The sequence below is a fragment of the Blastomyces dermatitidis genome (genome assembly GCF_000003525.1).
Source record: "Blastomyces dermatitidis ER-3 genomic scaffold supercont1.3, whole genome shotgun sequence".
Taxonomy (NCBI): domain Eukaryota; kingdom Fungi; phylum Ascomycota; class Eurotiomycetes; order Onygenales; family Ajellomycetaceae; genus Blastomyces; species Blastomyces dermatitidis.
The window spans coordinates 3,977,880-3,995,812 of NW_025544776.1; the positions used below are offsets into that span (position 1 = coordinate 3,977,880).

Here is a 17,933-nt window from a genome sequence, read left to right on the forward strand (position 1 = left end):
TTAACTTTTTATTCAAATACAATTTGAAGACAAGAATAAATACAATTTGAGTTTCTATTCACATTATTTTGAATAAATGTGATTTTTGAAGAGTTTTTAAACTTTTTTTGTTGTTTTTGTTGTATATTCATACTAAAAGAGAGTAGAGATAGAGTAGAATCTAGTCACTATCATCAGATAGTAGATTATAACTATTTTGAAAAGTAGAGATCTCAACTGCTTGCATTATATCTAGTTTATCATCAGAGTCATTTCTCAATTCTCTAATCTTAACAGGAGTTTGAGGATTCAAATTCTGTTTACATTTAGCTGGAGAATTTAAGTTTGAAGATTTAGATAGTTGAGAGTTTCTTCTTTTTAAGCTTACAGTTGTAAGTCTACTGACTTGACTCTTCTCTTCAGTTCTAAATTGACTTTGAGCTTCATCTTTTCTTCAGTTCTTTTGAGTTCTAGAAGCAAACATACATTCTTTTGAGCTAGATGCATGTTTTTCTTTGCAATTAGAGCACTTAAGCAGAGTATGTTGACAAATTTCACCTCTTTTTGAGCATGCTTTACATTTATGCTCACTAGTTTTATGATCTCTGGCACAGAATGCACATTTTGAGTCTCTAAAACATGAGATTATAAAGTGTTCATATCTTTGACAGTTTGAACACTGTGTTTGAGCTTTGAGATTCATTCTTGAGTCTTTGTATTCATGAACTCTCATTTTTAAACCTGCTACTCTTACTTCAGAGATCTTTGACTGTTCAAGTGTTTTTATATATACTAGAACAGAGACATTTCTTCTGCTTTATCTGAACTTAATTGAATTTAGTCATACAGGCTTCTTTCTCAGTTGAATAGAGTTGTATTCTTTCAATTCATTTTTGAGAAGTAGCATTTCTTCTTCACAGTCAAAAATTTCAACTGAAATATTGTGAAGAATGGACACTGTATATCTCAGACCGCTCCACCACGAACTCGCTCGATTTTTCGAATAAGAACCCGCCGATAGATCCATCGAAAAGCCCTCGATCATACGAGCATTCTGACCCCATCGCCGACCGCATACCCTGTGTGGTGGTGGAGTTATCCAGCCAAACGTGAACCGGACGTTGTTCAGAACTCCTGTGTGGGAGTATCCCCCGTTCTCCCCTACCACACCACAACCCCGGGCCAAAGTGCCATACAAATTGTAAGGTGAAGAGACCTAGCCATATGCACCAATCTTCTCGATTTTGGAAGATCCCCGATCTGTAGTTGTGGAGATATCTGAGGAGCGACCTCCGCGAAAACCCTGTCCATCTTTGATGTTCCAAAACACCAACGCCAAGTCCCACCGTTGTACCGCCCTTCCTAATCTGGCCCATCCCCGGCAGAAAAATACAAAAAGATACCTCGGCGATAATATCAAGCACATAACCAACGGCCACTTCTGAAGTGCAACCTCCGCGGTCTGTCTTCAGTGTATCTGAACATCAACGCCAAGTCTCGCCCTCGTACCACCCCTCTCAATCTGGCCCATCCCCGACAGAAAAGTACAAAAAGATACCTCAGCAACTGTACTCAATACATAATCAGCAGACACAACAACTATAAAATCAGTATACCCCAAGGTCTGACTGAGCCTTTGATCCCTGCACAGTGAGATATATTAAATCTAGTTTTAATACCTCAATATTCAATAGATTCTGCAAGGGATTGAGAACAGCAACACTAGGTTTCTATTGAATTTGAGAATTAACTCTATATTGATATAATCATTGACAAAGTCTTCTATTTTGAGATATAAATAACCAGTTCCTCTACATCCCGCTGGCAATATTTATATTATCATATAGAAACAGACTTATATTCTCTATAATATCAAGACCCTGAAGAGGGAAAGTCTTGATAGAGGGTATACAGTAGTGCATATCTTAGCAGTTTCTATCTCATTCTTCTGCAGCAGTTAATGCAAAAAAAAGATTTTAGAAATAGTTTTTTACTTCTCTTAAAAAAGTAAGGTGTTTTTCTCTGGGTTTTACACAATATTCTTACAAAGAATTAAAAACAGAGTTGTTTTCTGTCATAATTTCATATTCTTTTAAGTAAGAATTACTTTTTCAGTGGCTGAAGAGCTTTCATTAATACTTAATTCTTTTTTACACTCTTTATTAACTGATTTGAGTTGCACACCTGTTGTGTGAGGAGAATTGAATAATTTAGAATAAAATTGAATAGTTTTAATCAATTTCTCTTCAAAAAATTGATTTATTTTTTGTCAGTTTTTCTCTCAAAAACTGTCATATTATCTGATTTACTATCAATTGATATCATACTTTTCCTCACTGTATCCCAAGAAAGAGATTATAAAGATTTTATTGATTTATCTTAAAAATCAATTTTAGTTTATTAGATTCTCTTCAAAAATCTAATCTAGTTACTGAACTAGTGTGAAAAAAATCAGGTGTTTTATACACAAAAGTCTGCAATTCTTCTTTTGAAATAGTCTGATCAACTTTTCAATTGAAAACAGACTTAGAAATCTCTTAATTGAAACAGTCTGACCAACTTTTCAATTCAAAAGAGTTTAATAAATATCTCAATTGAATTAGTCTGATCAACTTTTCATTGAGTAAGAACAATGAGTTCAAAAGTACACTCAGTTGATGTGGAAAAAGATGCTTTCTCAAATGCTATTCCTGAGATTGAAATTCTGAAGAGAAGAAAGAAAGAAGAGATAGAGAAACAACAAGTTCTTGAAATACAGGAACTTGAAAAAGCAAGTAAAATTCTTGAAAAGCAGTGTCTGAGTGAGATGAATGAAGAAGTTCTGTTAATTCTTCATGCTCAGGCTAGACAACTACAGGAAGTGATCAAGTTCAAACTTGGAATTTCAAACACAGTTCAAAAAACTTTGAAAATTTCTAATACAATCACTGACTCTTCAGTTTGCTCTTCTTTCTTTTCTACTTCTTCTTCTTCTCCTTCTTTGAATCAGAAGAAAACATATGCTCAAGCAGCTGAATCTGCTGTCTCTAAACCTGCTGTCTCTAAACCTACTGTCTCAAAACCTGCTCAAAATTCTGAGAAAACTGAGAAGAATACTGCTCATGCCTCTATTCATAGAAAAGTGGAAAAGAAAATGCAAAAAGAGAAAAACTTCCAAATCTCCAGAAATAGAAGACTTATTCTCAAAGTCTCAAACCAGGACATTCTGCAAAGAAACAAGCTAAACTCAAATCTCATTTTCAGAATCAGAAATGAAATTAACCAGCAGTTCTTTTCTCAGTTAATGACTGATATTGAAGTTCAAAAATCAGTTATAGCTTCAATTGAATCATCATTCTTTGAAAACTCCATCATTCTGACTACAATGCCTGAATTCAGTGCTGAATTCCTTATTCAGAATGAGAATCTCTGAAAGTCAGCAGTAGAATCTTTGTTAAACACAATAATTCTATCTGAAAGAGATGAAAAGTGAGACAAATTCATTCTTCATGATATTTCAGTTGAAATTTTTGACTGTGAAGAAGAAATGCTACTTCTCAAAAATGAATTGAAAGAATACAACTCTATTCAACTGAGAAAGGAGCCTGTATGACTAAATTCAATTGAGTTCAGACAAAGCAGGAGAAATGCCTCTGTTCTAGTATATATAAAAACACTTGAACAGTCAAAGATCTCTGAAGTAAGAGTAGCAGGTTTGAAAATGAGAGTTCATGAATACAAAGACTCAAGAATGAACCTCAAAGCTCAAACACAGTGTTCAAACTGTCAAAGATATGAACACTTTGCAATCTCATGTTTTAGAGACTCAAAATATACATTCTGTGTCAGAGATCACAAAACTAGTGAGCATAAATGTGAAACATGCTCAAAAAGAGGTGAAATTTGTCAACACACTCTGCTTAAGTGCTCTAATTGCAAAGAAAAACATGCATCTAGCTCAAAAGAATGTATGTTTGCTCCTAGAACTCAAAAGAACTGGAGAAAAGATGAAGCTCAAAGTCAATCTAGAACTGAAGAGAAGAGTCAAGTCAGTAAACTCACAACTGCAAGCTCAAAAAGAAGAAACTCTTAACTATCTAAGTCTTCAAACTTCAACTCTCCAGCTAAATGTAAATAGAACTTGAATCCTCAAACTCCTGTTAAGATTAGAGAATTGAGAAATGACTCTGGTGATAAACTAGATATAATGCAAGCAGTTGAGATTTCTACTTTTCAGAACAGTTATAATCTACTATCTGATGATAGTGATTAGATTCTACTCTACTCTCTTTTAGTATGAATATACAACAAAAACAACAAAAAAAGTTTAAAAACTCTTCAAAAATCACATTTATTCAAAATAATGTGAATAGAAACTCAAATTGTATTTATTCTTGTCTTCAAATTGCATTTGAATAAAAAGTTGATTTTATACTGCTTCAGGAGCCGAATTTTGATGCTGAGCAAAAATATGTTATTTCTCATTCAAGCTACTACTGCTTTTTACCTCAAAAGTCTGAGATAAAGTCAAGAGTAGTGATCTATGAAAGAAAGAGATCAAGATATCAATTTAATCTAAGATTTGATATCATGTCTGACCCTGATATTCTGGTGAGTGATATTATAGATAAAGAAAATGAGTTTGATACTATACAGCTCATAAATATCTATAATGAAAAGTCATTGAAGAAAAATAACAATATCTGGATAATTGATAGAGGATTTCTGAACATAACTTCATCAAGAAACTCTATAATTGCAGGAGATTTCAATGCACATCATCCCTGATGGAATTCAGAATGCAAGAGAGCAGTGAGAGCTGATAATCTGATTGAATGAATCTTTGAGCATTCAATAGATTTGGTTAATAAGTCTGATCAACAAACATTCTTTAGAAAAGGCATGAAACAGAAGTCTATTATAGATCTAATCTTCATATCACAAAATCTAATGAAAAGAAGACTTGTAAACTGGTTTATTGATTCAAATGAGACATCAGGATCAGGTCATGAGATTATTCAATTTGATATTGAACTGAGTGAAAAACAAATGAGTGAAAATCCTCTTCTCTCTAATCAGTATAACTTTGAAAAAGCTGATTGAAAAGCAGTTGAAGAAAGCATAAAACTGCTAAAATCTGAAAGACAGAATGAGCTATATTGAAATTCTGGTCAAGATATCTCAAATGAAATGCTTGAGAATAGAGTGAAGCTTATTACATCTATTATTCTAACAAGTGTTAGAGATAATATTTCAAAAAGAAAATCTTCTGAGTATTCAAAACCTTGATGGAATGAGAATATCTCATCTAAAAGAAAAGAATTAGCTACTGCTAGAAGAGATTGAAAAAATGATGTAATATCTGATGAAGAGTTCAAAGCTGTCAGAAATGAATATTTTTCAGATATCAAAAGAGCTAAAACAGACTGCTGGAATAAATTTCTTGAAGAAGCATAAGAGAAGGAAATTTTTAAAGCTTTTAACTATACTAAAACAAGAAGTGTAGCAAAACTTCCAGCCTTAGAATATGAGTTTCAGAATGAATCATATACAGCAAACTCTTTTGAGGAAAAATGTCAAGCTTTTATGAGAATTCTCTTTCAGAACTCATCAGACTCAGATTCAGATTCAGAGGAAGAGAATATATCACTTCTCAACTACATTGATGAAAATGACTGGGAATGGCCTGATCTTACACAAGATGAATTAAAGTCAGCTATCTTCTCAAGTTCTGTTAAAACTGCTGCAGGTCCTGATTCAATTAATCACTTGATTATTCAAAATACATATTCCTACTTAAAGAATGAATATTTTGAGCTCTTTTTCAATCTCTTAAAAAATGAATATCATCCTGAATGCTGGAGAGAAGCCACTGAAGTGATTCTTGCAAAACCTAATAGAAAAACTTCAATTCCTAAGTCATATAGAGTAATATCTCTATTGAACTGTTTAGGAAAGGTTTTAGAAAAGATAATAGCTACTCAACTATCTTTTATAAGCTCTATAGATGATTCTCTTTTATTCAGTGAACAAATGGGAGGTAGAAAACAGTGTTCTGCAATTGACACTGTTCTCTCAGTTGTTCATGATATTCAAATAGCAAAGCATGAGAGTCTGGTCTTAACTGCAGTTTTTATTGATATAAAGGGAGCATTTGATCATGTTTCAAAGTCAAAGTTAATTCAGACATTGAAGATATTAAAACTGCCACTTTCTCTAATAAAATGAGTTAACTGTTTTATGTCTAAAAGAATTATACAACTCTTCTTTGATGGAATGAAATAAGATAAGACTGAGATAAAAATAGAAGTACCACAGAGATCTTCAATCTCACTCATTTTATTTGCAATATACACTGCATATCTATTCAAAAATAGAAATATGAGAATAGTGCGATCTCTGAGTTATGTGGATGATATTGGTCTAGTCTACAGCTCAAAAACTATCAAAGAGAATTTGAAAGTAATTGAAGAAGCTGCAAAGGAAATCTTTGTTAGAGCAGATATCAATCAAATTCAATTTGATATGAATAAAACTGAGTTAATTCATTTCTTTCCTAGACTCAATGAGAAAGAACTATCTCTAACTCTTTTAAATAGAGAGATTAAACCCAGTGTAAATGTCAAATGGTTAGAAGTATGGTTAAACTCTAAGTTGAATTTTAAATATCACATTCAACAAAGAACTGTCAAGGCAGAAAGACTATTGAACAACATAATCAGACTATCAAATACAGAGAGAGGTCTATTCTTTCAGGCTATGAGACAGTTATATATAGCCTGTATCACATCAGTAGCTGATTATGGAGTTCAAGTTTGATGGAATAATCAAGGGAATTTCACTGAACTCTTTCAAAGTCTGCAAAACAGAGCCTTGAGAAGAATTCTGAGAGCATTCAAATCATCTCCTATTAAAGCAATGGAAATTGAAGCTTCAATTCCTCCTTCTGCTATTAGATTTGAAAAGGCCTGTATGAACTATGCTCTGAGAGTTGTAAAGATGAGCTCAAATCATATAATCAGAGAAAGAGTCTCTTCTTCATTTCCATCAATTAACTCTGGAAATGAACTGGATTGGAATAGATTTCTTGATTGGAATGAAAATAATTCTTCAAAGAAAATGCCTTCTCAACTGTACAGACTATACTCTCTGATTAAAAATCAATTTTCTTCTTTAAATGTTGAAAAAGTTGATCATGAGAAGTTATCTCCCTGGAGAGAAAAGCTTGAATCTCTTATAGACTTATAAATAAGTGAACTATCAAAAGAGAAAGAATATGAACAGCATTTAAAGAGAATTTCTATAATCAATATAAAAGACTCTATTCTGGTTTATTCAGATGGCTCAAAAAATGAGAACTTGAATAGATTAGGCGCAGGCATTGCTTATACTGAAGATAATATTAATTTTATCTCAGATTTCTGGAATCTAGGCTCTGAATGTGAAGTCTTTGATGCTGAACTATTTGTAATAGTGAAAAGCTTTCAAACTCATTGAAATAAAATCTCATAAAAAGAGGAAATTGTTTTGAAAGAGGCATGAATATTCTCTGATAGTCAAGCTGCTTTTAAAAGACTTAGAAATAGTCAGATCATAATGGTCAAATGAATCTTGAACTGATCTTAACTCTGTTTTGAAAATTCAAAAGAGAAGAATATCAAAGCTGATAATTCATCTACACTGGGTTCCTGCTCACATAAATATTCATGATAATGAATTGGCTGATTCAGCTGCAAAAAAGGGTGCAGAATTAAGCAGATCTATTCAAAAAATTGTGTCCTGGTCTTTTATAAAGAGAAAAATAAAAGAATCTTGTTTAGACAAGTGGAATGAAAGCTGGCAGAAACAAAAGAAGAGTATACATTATTCAAGATTTGAAACAAAACCCAAGTGGAAATCTTGTTCAATTAAATGTAAAAAGAAAATATTCTCATCTATAATACAGCTGAAACTAGGACATGGCTATTTCAAATCTTATATACAAAGATTTGATGATAGATTTGACTCAATAGAATGCTCATTCTGCAATACAAATGAGAATCCTGAGCATATTGTAATGCACTGTGCATTATACAATAGTCTCAGAGCCAGATTGAAAGAGAAGTATGATCTAAATCAATTAAATATGAGATTCTTATTCTCAACTGAGACAGGAATTAAATACTTAATAGACTTTCTATCAGAAACTCAAGCAGCTACAAGAAAATGGCTAAATTCAGAATTATCTGAGTATGAAGAGGAGGAAATAAATCAGATATAGTCTGTTAAAACAGCTATACACTCTCTTTTAATAATTTGTTTTGTTATAGTCTCTCTTTACTTTATCTTTTTCTTTATCTTTTTCTTTCAATTTCTTTCTATCTATTTATTTAATGTGTCTATCTTTGAGACTGTGTTCTTTTTCTCTTTTCTTTTGTCATGATATTGTCAAATGATTTCAAAGTATCAAAAGATGTTAAAACACTGCAATTTGTAAACAGTTTTTGTATTCTGGGCTGGAATTTTCTGATTTTGCATATCTGAAATTGATGAATGTATAATAGTTAACTTTACAGACATAGAAAAAACCCTGAGAACTAAAGTTCTCAGGTAGATGTCATAGTCTCTGACTGCATACATCTATAATTGAAGAATAATAATAATAATAATAATAATAATTGTGAAGAATGAATTTGTCTCACTTTTCATCTCTTTCAGATAGAATTATTGTGTTTAACAAAGATTCTACTGCTGACTTTCAGAGATTCTCATTCTGAATAAGGAATTCAGTACTGAATTCAGACATTGTAGTCAGAATGATGAAGTTTTCAAAGAATAATGACTCAATTGAAGCTATAACTGATTTTTAAACTTCAATATCAGTCATTAACTGAGAAAAGAACTGCTGATTAATTTCATTTCTAATTCTGAAAATGAGATTCAAGTTTAGCTTGTTTCTTTGCAGAATGTCCTGGTTTGAGACTTTGAGAATAAGTCTTCTATTTCTGAAGATTTGAAAGTTTTTCTCTTTTTGCATTTTCTTTTTCACTTTTCTATGAATAGAGACATGAGCAGTATTCTTCTCAGTTTTCTCAGGATTTTGAGCAGGTTTTGAGACAGCAGGTTTAGAGACAGCAGATTCAGCTGCTTGAGCATATGTTTTCTTCTAATTCAAAGAAGAAGAAGAAGTAGGAAAAAAGAAAGAAGAAGAGCAAGATGAAGAGTCAGTGATTGTACTAGGAATTTTCAATGTTTTTTGAACTGTGTTTGAGATAGACTGGCCGCCGGGATCATGAATTTCATGTTTGGTCCCATTTGGTCTGGTCTTATACATTTCTTGGCGTGAATCCCGCTGGGACTGACTATCAAAAAAACATGCAAAGTGACTATATATCAGATTTTAAAATGGGACCATGACTTGAAAAAAATGATAAAGTGGTTTCATTTGATTCCATTTAGTTTCATTCTTGGCATAAAGTTACTATTTTTAGACATTTTAAGGTTTTTTTTAGACTATTTTTAATTTTTTAAAAAGTAATGCTTTTTGATAACACTCAAATGAGATTTAAAGTCATTTAAAGCAATAAAAATAATTTAAATTGAGAAGTGGAAATCATGATCTCATTTGAAAAATGTGATAAGAGTAGACAGTAAGTCTCACTGAGACAGTATGAGACTACTATCTAATGTTAAAACTGTGTAATGAGATCAGTTGAATTGATAATGAGACTATTAAAAAATCTGGTTCTGGTCCCAGACACGGTCACACAGTCAGTCTAGTTTGAGATTTCAAGTTTGAACTTGATCATCTTCTGTAGTTGTCTAGTCTGAGTATAAAGAATTAACAGAACTTCTTCATTCATCTCACTCAGACACTGCTTTTCAAGAATCTTGCTTGCTTTTTCAAGTTTCTGTATTTCAAGAACTTATTGTTTCTCTATTTCTTCTTTCTTTCTTCTCTTTAGAATTTCAATCTCAGGAATAGTATTTGAGAAAGCATCTTTTTCAACATCAACTGAGTGTACTTTCAAACTCATTGTTCTTACTCAATGAAAAGTTGATCAGACTAATTCAATTGAGATATTTATTAAACTCTTTTGAATTGAAAAGTTGATCAGACTGTTTCAATTAAGAGCTTTCTAAGTCTGTTTTCAATTGAAAAGTTGGTCAGACTATTTCAAAAGAAGAATAACAGACTTTTGTGTATAAAACACCTGATTTTTTTCACACTAGTTCAGTAACTAGGTTAGATTTTTGAAGAGAATCTAATAAACTAAACTTGATTTTTAAGATAAATCAATAAAATCTTTACAATCTCTTTCTTGAGATACAGTGAGAAAAAGTATGATATCAATTGATAGTAAATCAGATGATATGACAGTTTTTAAGAGAAAAACTGACAAAAAATAAATCAATTTTTTACAGAGAAATTGATTAAAACTATTCAATTTTATTCTAAATTATTCAATTCTTCTCACACAACAAGTGTGCAACTCAAATCAGTTAATAAAGAGTGTAAAAAAGAATTAAGTATTAATGAAAGCTCTTCAGCTACTGAAAAAGTAATTCTTACTTAAAAGTATATGAAATTATGACAGAAAACAACTCTGTTTTTAATTCTTTATAAGAATATTGTATAAAACTCAGAGAAAAACATCTTACTTTTTCAAGAGAAGTAAAAAACTATTTCTGAAATCTTTTTTTTTTTTTGCATTAACTGCTGTAGAAAAATGAGATAGAAACTGCTATAATATGCACTACTGTATACTCTCTATCAAGACTTTCCCTCTTCAGAATCTTGATATTATAGAGAATATAAGTCTGTTTCTATATAATAATGTAAATATTGCTAGCAGAATGTAGAGAAACTGGTTATTTATATCTCAAAATAGAAGACTTTGTTAATGATTATATCAATATAGAGTTAATTCTCAAATTCAATAGAAACCTAGTGTTGCTATTCTCAATTCCTTGCAGAATCTATTGAATATTGAGGTATTAAAACTAGATTTAATATATCTCACTATGCAGGGATCAAAGGCTCAGTCAGACCTTGAAGTATACTTTATTATTATTATTATTCTTCCATTATACTCATATGCAAGCGGAGCTTATGATGAGTCCTTGCGTGATGTTAAATACAGGCCAAGTGTTGGTTATACAGGAGGAAATTGATTATACAGGAGGAAATACAGGTGTTGAGACCACATCAAGATAACAAGAACATAGGAAATACAAAGGAGTGACAATTAGATACATGCGATAATAACTTCCCAGCCCAGGAACATTGAGCGATTTATACACCTCTGTATTTATTAGGAACCTGAGGTGCTTGAGTTCCGGATTTAATGTATCCCCTGCGGGTTTCAAACCCACACGCCTTGGTTTCCCACGCCAAGGCGCTACCAGGTGGCCGCATTAACCATTCGGCCACCGGGGCTCTTGGGGTATACTGATTTTATAGTTGTCGTGTCTGCCAATTATGTATTGAGTACAGTTGCTGAGGTATCTTTTTGTACTTTTCTGTCGGGGATGGGCCAGATTGAGAGGGGTGGTACGAGGGTGAGACTTGGCGTTGATGTCTAGATACACTGAAGACAGACCGCGGAGGTTGCACTTCAGAAGTGGCTGTTGGTTATGTGGTTGATATTATTGCCGAGGTATCTTTTTGTATTTTTCTGCTGGGGATGGGCCAGATTAGGAAGGGCGGTACGAGGGTGGGACTTGGCGTTGGTGTTTTGGAACATCAAAGATGGACAGGGTTTTCGCGGAGGTCGCTCCTCAGATATCTCCACAACTACAGATCGGGGATCTTCCAAAATCGAGAAGATTGGTGCATATGGCTAGGTCTCTTCACCTTACAATTTGTATGGCAATTTGGCCCGGGGTTGTGGTGTGATAGGGGAGAATGGGGGATAATCCCGCGCAGGAGTTCCGAACGACGTCTGGTTCACATTTGGCTGGATAACTCCACCACCACACGGGCTATGCGGTCGGCGATGGGGTCAAAATGCTCGTATGATCGAGGGCTTTTCGATGGATCTATCGGCGGGTTCTTATTCGAAAAATCGAGCGAGTTCGTGGTGAAGCGGTTTGTTGTTCATATTGCCTTGACTATACACTATCTTTTAATAATTTTATTTTGTTATAATCTCTCTTTACTGTACTTGTTTCTTTCTGTTCTTTTCTATCTATCTATTTAATGTGTCTATCTTTAAGACTATGTTCTCTTTTCCTTTGTCATGATATTTTCAAATAATTTCAAAGTATTAGAAGATGTTGAAATTAGACTGACTACTAAGATCATGAATTTCACATTTAATTTCATTTATTCTGATTTCATACATTTCTTGATATGAATTTCACTGAGACTAGTTATTAAAAAAACATGCAAAGTGATTATATATAAAATCTTAAAATAAAATCATGACTTGAAAAAAATGAGAAAGTGATCTTATTTGATTTCATTTAGTCTCATTCTTGACATAAAGTTACTATTTTTAGACATTTTAAGGGTTTTTAGACTATTTTTAATTTTTTAAAATGTAACACTTTTTGATAACACTTAAATGAGATTTAAAGTCATTTAAAGCAATAAAAATAATTTAAATTAAGAAGTGAAAATCATAATCTCATTTGAAAAATATAATAAGAGTAGACAGTAAGTCTCACTGAGACAGTATAAAACTACTATTAAATATTAAAACTATGTAATAAGATTAATTAAATTAATAATAAGACTATTAAAAAATCTGATTCTAATCTCAGACATGATCACATAATCAGTCTAGTTAAAATACTGTAATTTATAAATAGTTTTTATATTCTGAGCTGAAATTTTCTGATTTTACATATCTGAGATTAATAAGTGTATAATAGTTGACTCTATAAATATAGAGAAAACTCTGAGATCTAAAGATTCTCAGATAGATGTCATAGTCTCTGACTATATACATCTATAATTGAAGAATAATAATAATAATAATTAAGAATTGATTATAGAATTGATGATAAATAATTGAGTGATTTCAAATTACAAGAAAAGATGTATTAAGCAAGATCAGATAGTGGCACAGGCTGTAGAATAGTTGAAGATTGTGTATTAATAGATCTATCTACAAGAACATAATATAGTGGTGGGTCACGTGATCTAGTGAGATCGCTAACCGCAATGACTGTAAGAGTCAACACCCTCCCTTGAGATAACAAGAATCACATACAAAAACACTCAAATCACCAAGATAGTCTGTCAAAATCAAATACAAATGTAAAATTAAACATTCTCAACTTTTATGCCTGTAAGACCTAGTAAAATCATGAATTGTGCAAATGTCACATTGTCTAGAGATTTAATAAGTTCATTCATCATCATCTGAGTAGTGAGAATGTATTCTAAATCAATGACTCTCTGATTCAACTGTCAACATGAAAAATGAAAACATGTGTCAATGTGCTTACTTCAGACTGTAATAGCTGTCATCTTTGTGAGATCTATGATATTCTTATTATCAGTGAGAATTCATATCAGAGATGTGATAATGAAGTCAAGCTTAATCATGAGGTTCTGAATTCATGTTGCCTCTCAGATCACCTCACTAAGAGCCACATATTCAGTCTCATTGAAACTTAGAGATATACAAAGTTGCTTCACTGAATACCATGAAATTGAGTCATCTGTGAGCTTAAAAATGTAGCTGAATGTTGATTTCCTATCATCATTCAAGAGGCTGGCTCAATCGGAATCCGAGTAGCTGAAGAGTAGGTAGGAATCATCAGGGAAATCAGGGATAATGAAAAGATCAGTAGGAACAGAAAAATTGATAGGAACAGAAGAAATGAACCCCTCATACAGGCCGCGTCCGTAGAAAATACTCAGATTCATGATCTCTTTCAAATAATGTATGATGTGTAATAGAGCCTTTCAACATTGAGGTGTTGAATCAATGTTCCATTGAGTGAGTAGCAAGGCAGCATGAGTGATATCAGGATGTGTTTTAACTGTAAGATATTGCAAGCAACTCACATCATGTTAATATCACTGAATTATGAAATCAGTCTCTTTCTCAGATATAGAGAAATCATCAATACAGAATTCATTCTTCATTGATATTCTGATAACAGCTGTATTATCAAGATAGAAATCTTCAACAAGACATTTGATATATTGACAATGTGTTAAATCAATTCTCTTGTTCAAATAATTGATCTTTATACTTAAATACTTGATTGACTGGCATAGATTCTTGACTTTCAATTTCTCACTGAGCATACTCACTAACCAATCAGCATTCTCAGAAGCTTCGGATATGATGTTGAGATCATCAATATAGATCATTATATAGAGATGATGTCTGAATGTGTGATATCAGAGTGCTGAATCATGAGTGCTGACTGTAAATTCAAGATCACTTAACAGAGCTGTTAAGTAATCATATCAGATCTTCACTGCAGAGTTCAGACTGTATAGACTATTCTCAACTGTGCAGACAAGTGTTTTCAGCAAACCTGTCTCAAATTCAGTGAATTGTCTCATATAGACCTTCTTAGTGAGACACTCATGAAGATATATCATCACTATATTCACTTGACAGAGTGTTCAACTGTGTAGTACTGCTATTGTAAAAAGAATACAATTAGCAGTATCAGTGATGACAGAAGTGTAGATCTCTTCTCTAGAATTCTTCTTAAGTCAGTTATTATAAATCACTCAATGTGATTTTCTAAGAATATTATCAGAATCAGTATTCAGGTTCATAAGTCTATCTTTCTTAAGAAACATTCAACAGTCTGAAGCAATCAGTTCATCTCTCAGAACATCAGATCTAGAGATTAAACTTCATATATTATGTCTCTTCAGATCAGTAATCTTGTGTTGTATGAACTTCTTTCAATAATCTTCTACTCTCTCTGACTGAGATGTGGCATTCTTGTAGAACTTCAGAAGGTTACCTGTAATAAGGCTTGAAGTGTAAGTAGCCAGCGATTTCGCGGGCTGCAATCATGTGGAATTCAGATCATCAATATCAGAAGCATCTTCATCATTATTAATCAGATAAATATCAGGTTTCAGTACACTGACATTATTAGTGAGTGTCACAGATGTAACAATCAGTTTCAATTTTTCAGCAATTGAGAATCTCACATCACTACTGACAATAATCTTGTCAGATTCAGAATGTCATAGGCAATATATCAATGTGCCACTGAATTCAATGATATGATATGAATTGGCATGTGAAGAGAGCTTATCCGCGAGCTGCTGAGATTCATGCAAGTGAATAAAAACCTCTGCACTTAATCAGTGAAAATGTCTCACATTCAGTGAGATATTCATAAGTGCATATTAAGAAATCTTATATGAACTTGAAATCACAGAAGTCTCTGCAGTAGAGAGTCAAAATTTTGAGTTGTAAAGAACTGTAGATATGAGAGTATTATTAATTATTATAATCACTGTCTCTAGAATATCTGCTCAGAACTTCTTAGAGAGATTATCTTTCAAAAGAGCAGCTCTAACCTGTCTCATGATAGTGTGAATTTCATATTCAGAAACACCATTCTAATGTGATGAATATGATACTGTTGATTCTCATTTAATATTATATGAATTTATAATTGTGTGCATACATGTGAATTGGAAAACATCATCAATATCAGTCTGTAGAAAAGCAGAGACTGTATATCTGAGATTACTCATGAATCTGAGTCACAACTCAAAGTATTAAACAGTCTCATTCTTGAACTTTAAAAAATACACTCAATGATAGTGAGTTGTATCACAGATGATAAGCATTCAGTATCTGATTTTCTGATGAGACTCTAAGAGATAATCAGAGAGGTCTTTCAATGTATATCTGTCATCTGCAAGATCAATATGAACCTTCTCAATGAGTCAGATAGATCTAGGCATCAGTGTTTTTAAATAATTTTATATTATATCTGTCTTGACACATTTCTTGCAAAAGAACTTAGTCTTAGAATCTTTAATTGTGACTTCAGTATGAGAATTCTTGACTATAGCAATTATAACATTAGTATGAATGTAACTGAGATTGTAATATTAATTCAAAAAAGTCTTTAATATCTTTGATGTCTGTGTTTTTATGTCTGCAGAATCAATATTATTAACAGTAGTAACAGCAGTCACAGAAAGATCAACTTTTTGATTAAAATTATACTTATAAGATATCATTGCAATATACTTGACTGCTCTGTTTAGATGATTGAGATTCTCATTGAACTTCTGCTTATTAATCTTATATATGTTGTTCTGAGCAGTCTGAATTATATGAAAAATAACATCATTCAGAGCTCTGCAAATGAAAAATGAGAAAATAGTGAAAGACAATATAAATTGAAATCTCTGATCTTCAAGCTTTGCAAATAAGAGCAGATTAACTGTAATATTAGAGATATAGTGAACATTCTGCAAGTTAACATTATCACTCTCAATCTTTAAGATTAAGATGATAGTCTCAATCTTCTTGACAAACTCAGTTCTCTCAGTCACAGAATCAACAGAGATATTATTATTAAAAGATTTGATATTTGAAAAGAAATAAAGCTCACTCATTATATACAGACTTACACATGTGTTTAAATATCAAGATCTAGAGAATGATTTTCTGATAACTGTGAAAGAGAAGTAGAACTCAATCTTTGTAATTACTGTATTCACTGCTGATTAAGAACTTATCAAGCCTCAGTGGCCGAATGGTTAATGCGGCCACCTGGTAGCATCTTGGTGTGGGAAACCAAGGTGCGTGGGTTCGAAACCCGCAGGGGATACATTAAATCCGGAACTCAAGCATCTCAGGTTTCTAATAAATACAGAGGTGTACAAATCGCTTCAATGAATCGCTCTATGTTCCTGGGCTGAGAAGTTATTATCGCATGTATCTAATTGTCACTTCTTTGTATTTTTCTATGTTCTTATTATCTTGGCATGGTCTCAACACCTGTATTTCCTCCTGTATAACTAACACTTGACCTGTATTTAACATCACGCAAGGACTCATCATAAGCTCCGCTTGTATATGAGTATAATGAAAGAATAATAATAATAATAATAAGAACTTATCAAGTTATTCTTCTTCTCTTTCTTCTTGTCATTTTTCTTATCATTCTTCTTTTTCTTTTTATCAGAGTATAAGATGAAATATCTATTAACAGTATATTTATATCTTCTGCAGTGAGTGTACTTTCATACAGATGTGCTTTTATTCTCATCTTTATTCTTATCTTTATTCTTATTCTTTTTCACAGTCACAGAATCAGTCTGAGACTGCTTTTTTCACTCAGTGATAATCTTCTTAAATGTATAATTAATCAGTTACTTCATTAAATTATTAATATCAATGTTGATAATGAGTTCCTGATCAGTGAAGAAAAACTCATTTAAATATATCTTAATAAACAGTCTTTGATAATCTTGTAGATTGTTGAGAAAAAGATTATAATATATATTCTCAGTACTCTGACAGAGCTTCTTGTGACAGATAATAAGATAGTAGAAACATCTCTGAAAAGTAAGATAATTATTCTTCTTAACTTATAATTTTATCAATTTCTTGAAGACATTAACTTATTCTTCTATCAGTGATATTATATATTCAATATTAATCTTATCTCACAGAGTTACAGTATTATCAGCTTTCAAGATTTCAATAGTGATTTGAACATTTTGTAAGAATAAGTACTCGCAGGCGATTATTCAGATGTTTGCAGCTTGGCATGATATGTACTGTTAACTACTAGAAGTGTTCATGATAGAAAGATAAAATGTAAGAGTTAAATGTATAATAGCATTCAAGCTGAGTTGCAAATAGTATTCGCGAACTCCAGTCTATATAGTTGTGTGTAGCCAAGGGCCGCTAGCTCTATTAATTACATAAGAGATAGAAATAGAGATAAAGAATTCACAAGAAGCAGGATTTCTTACATACTCTTCTCTCTCTAAGACTTTATCTGTGAAGCCTTTCACTGAGTGACTTCAT

At 32.2% G+C, this 17,933-nt stretch overlaps 2 protein-coding genes and 1 pseudogene across 3 annotated transcripts; 2 read left to right on the forward strand and 1 right to left on the reverse strand.

The window, feature by feature from the left end:
* Window positions 1–908: 908 nt before the first annotated feature.
* Window positions 909–1,439, reverse strand: BDCG_16690 (uncharacterized protein; the record flags this gene model as incomplete). Its single annotated transcript, XM_045425890.1, has 1 exon — window positions 909–1,439. Exon 1 carries the CDS (start codon window positions 1,353–1,355, stop codon window positions 909–911), a length of 447 nt encoding a protein of 148 aa, XP_045280316.1. The 5' UTR covers window positions 1,356–1,439.
* A 1,146-nt stretch (window positions 1,440–2,585) lies between these two features.
* BDCG_16691 (uncharacterized protein) lies at window positions 2,586–3,391 on the forward strand (the record flags this gene model as incomplete). The annotated part of the gene is made up of 1 exon (XM_045425891.1): window positions 2,586–3,391. Exon 1 carries the CDS (start codon window positions 2,612–2,614, stop codon window positions 3,389–3,391), a length of 780 nt encoding a protein of 259 aa, XP_045280317.1. The 5' UTR covers window positions 2,586–2,611.
* A 13,245-nt stretch (window positions 3,392–16,636) lies between these two features.
* On the forward strand, window positions 16,637–16,725 carry BDCG_16692 (annotated as a pseudogene). The gene has a single exon. The product of its transcript is annotated as a tRNA-OTHER (tRNA).
* The last annotated feature ends 1,208 nt before the right edge of the window (window positions 16,726–17,933 follow it).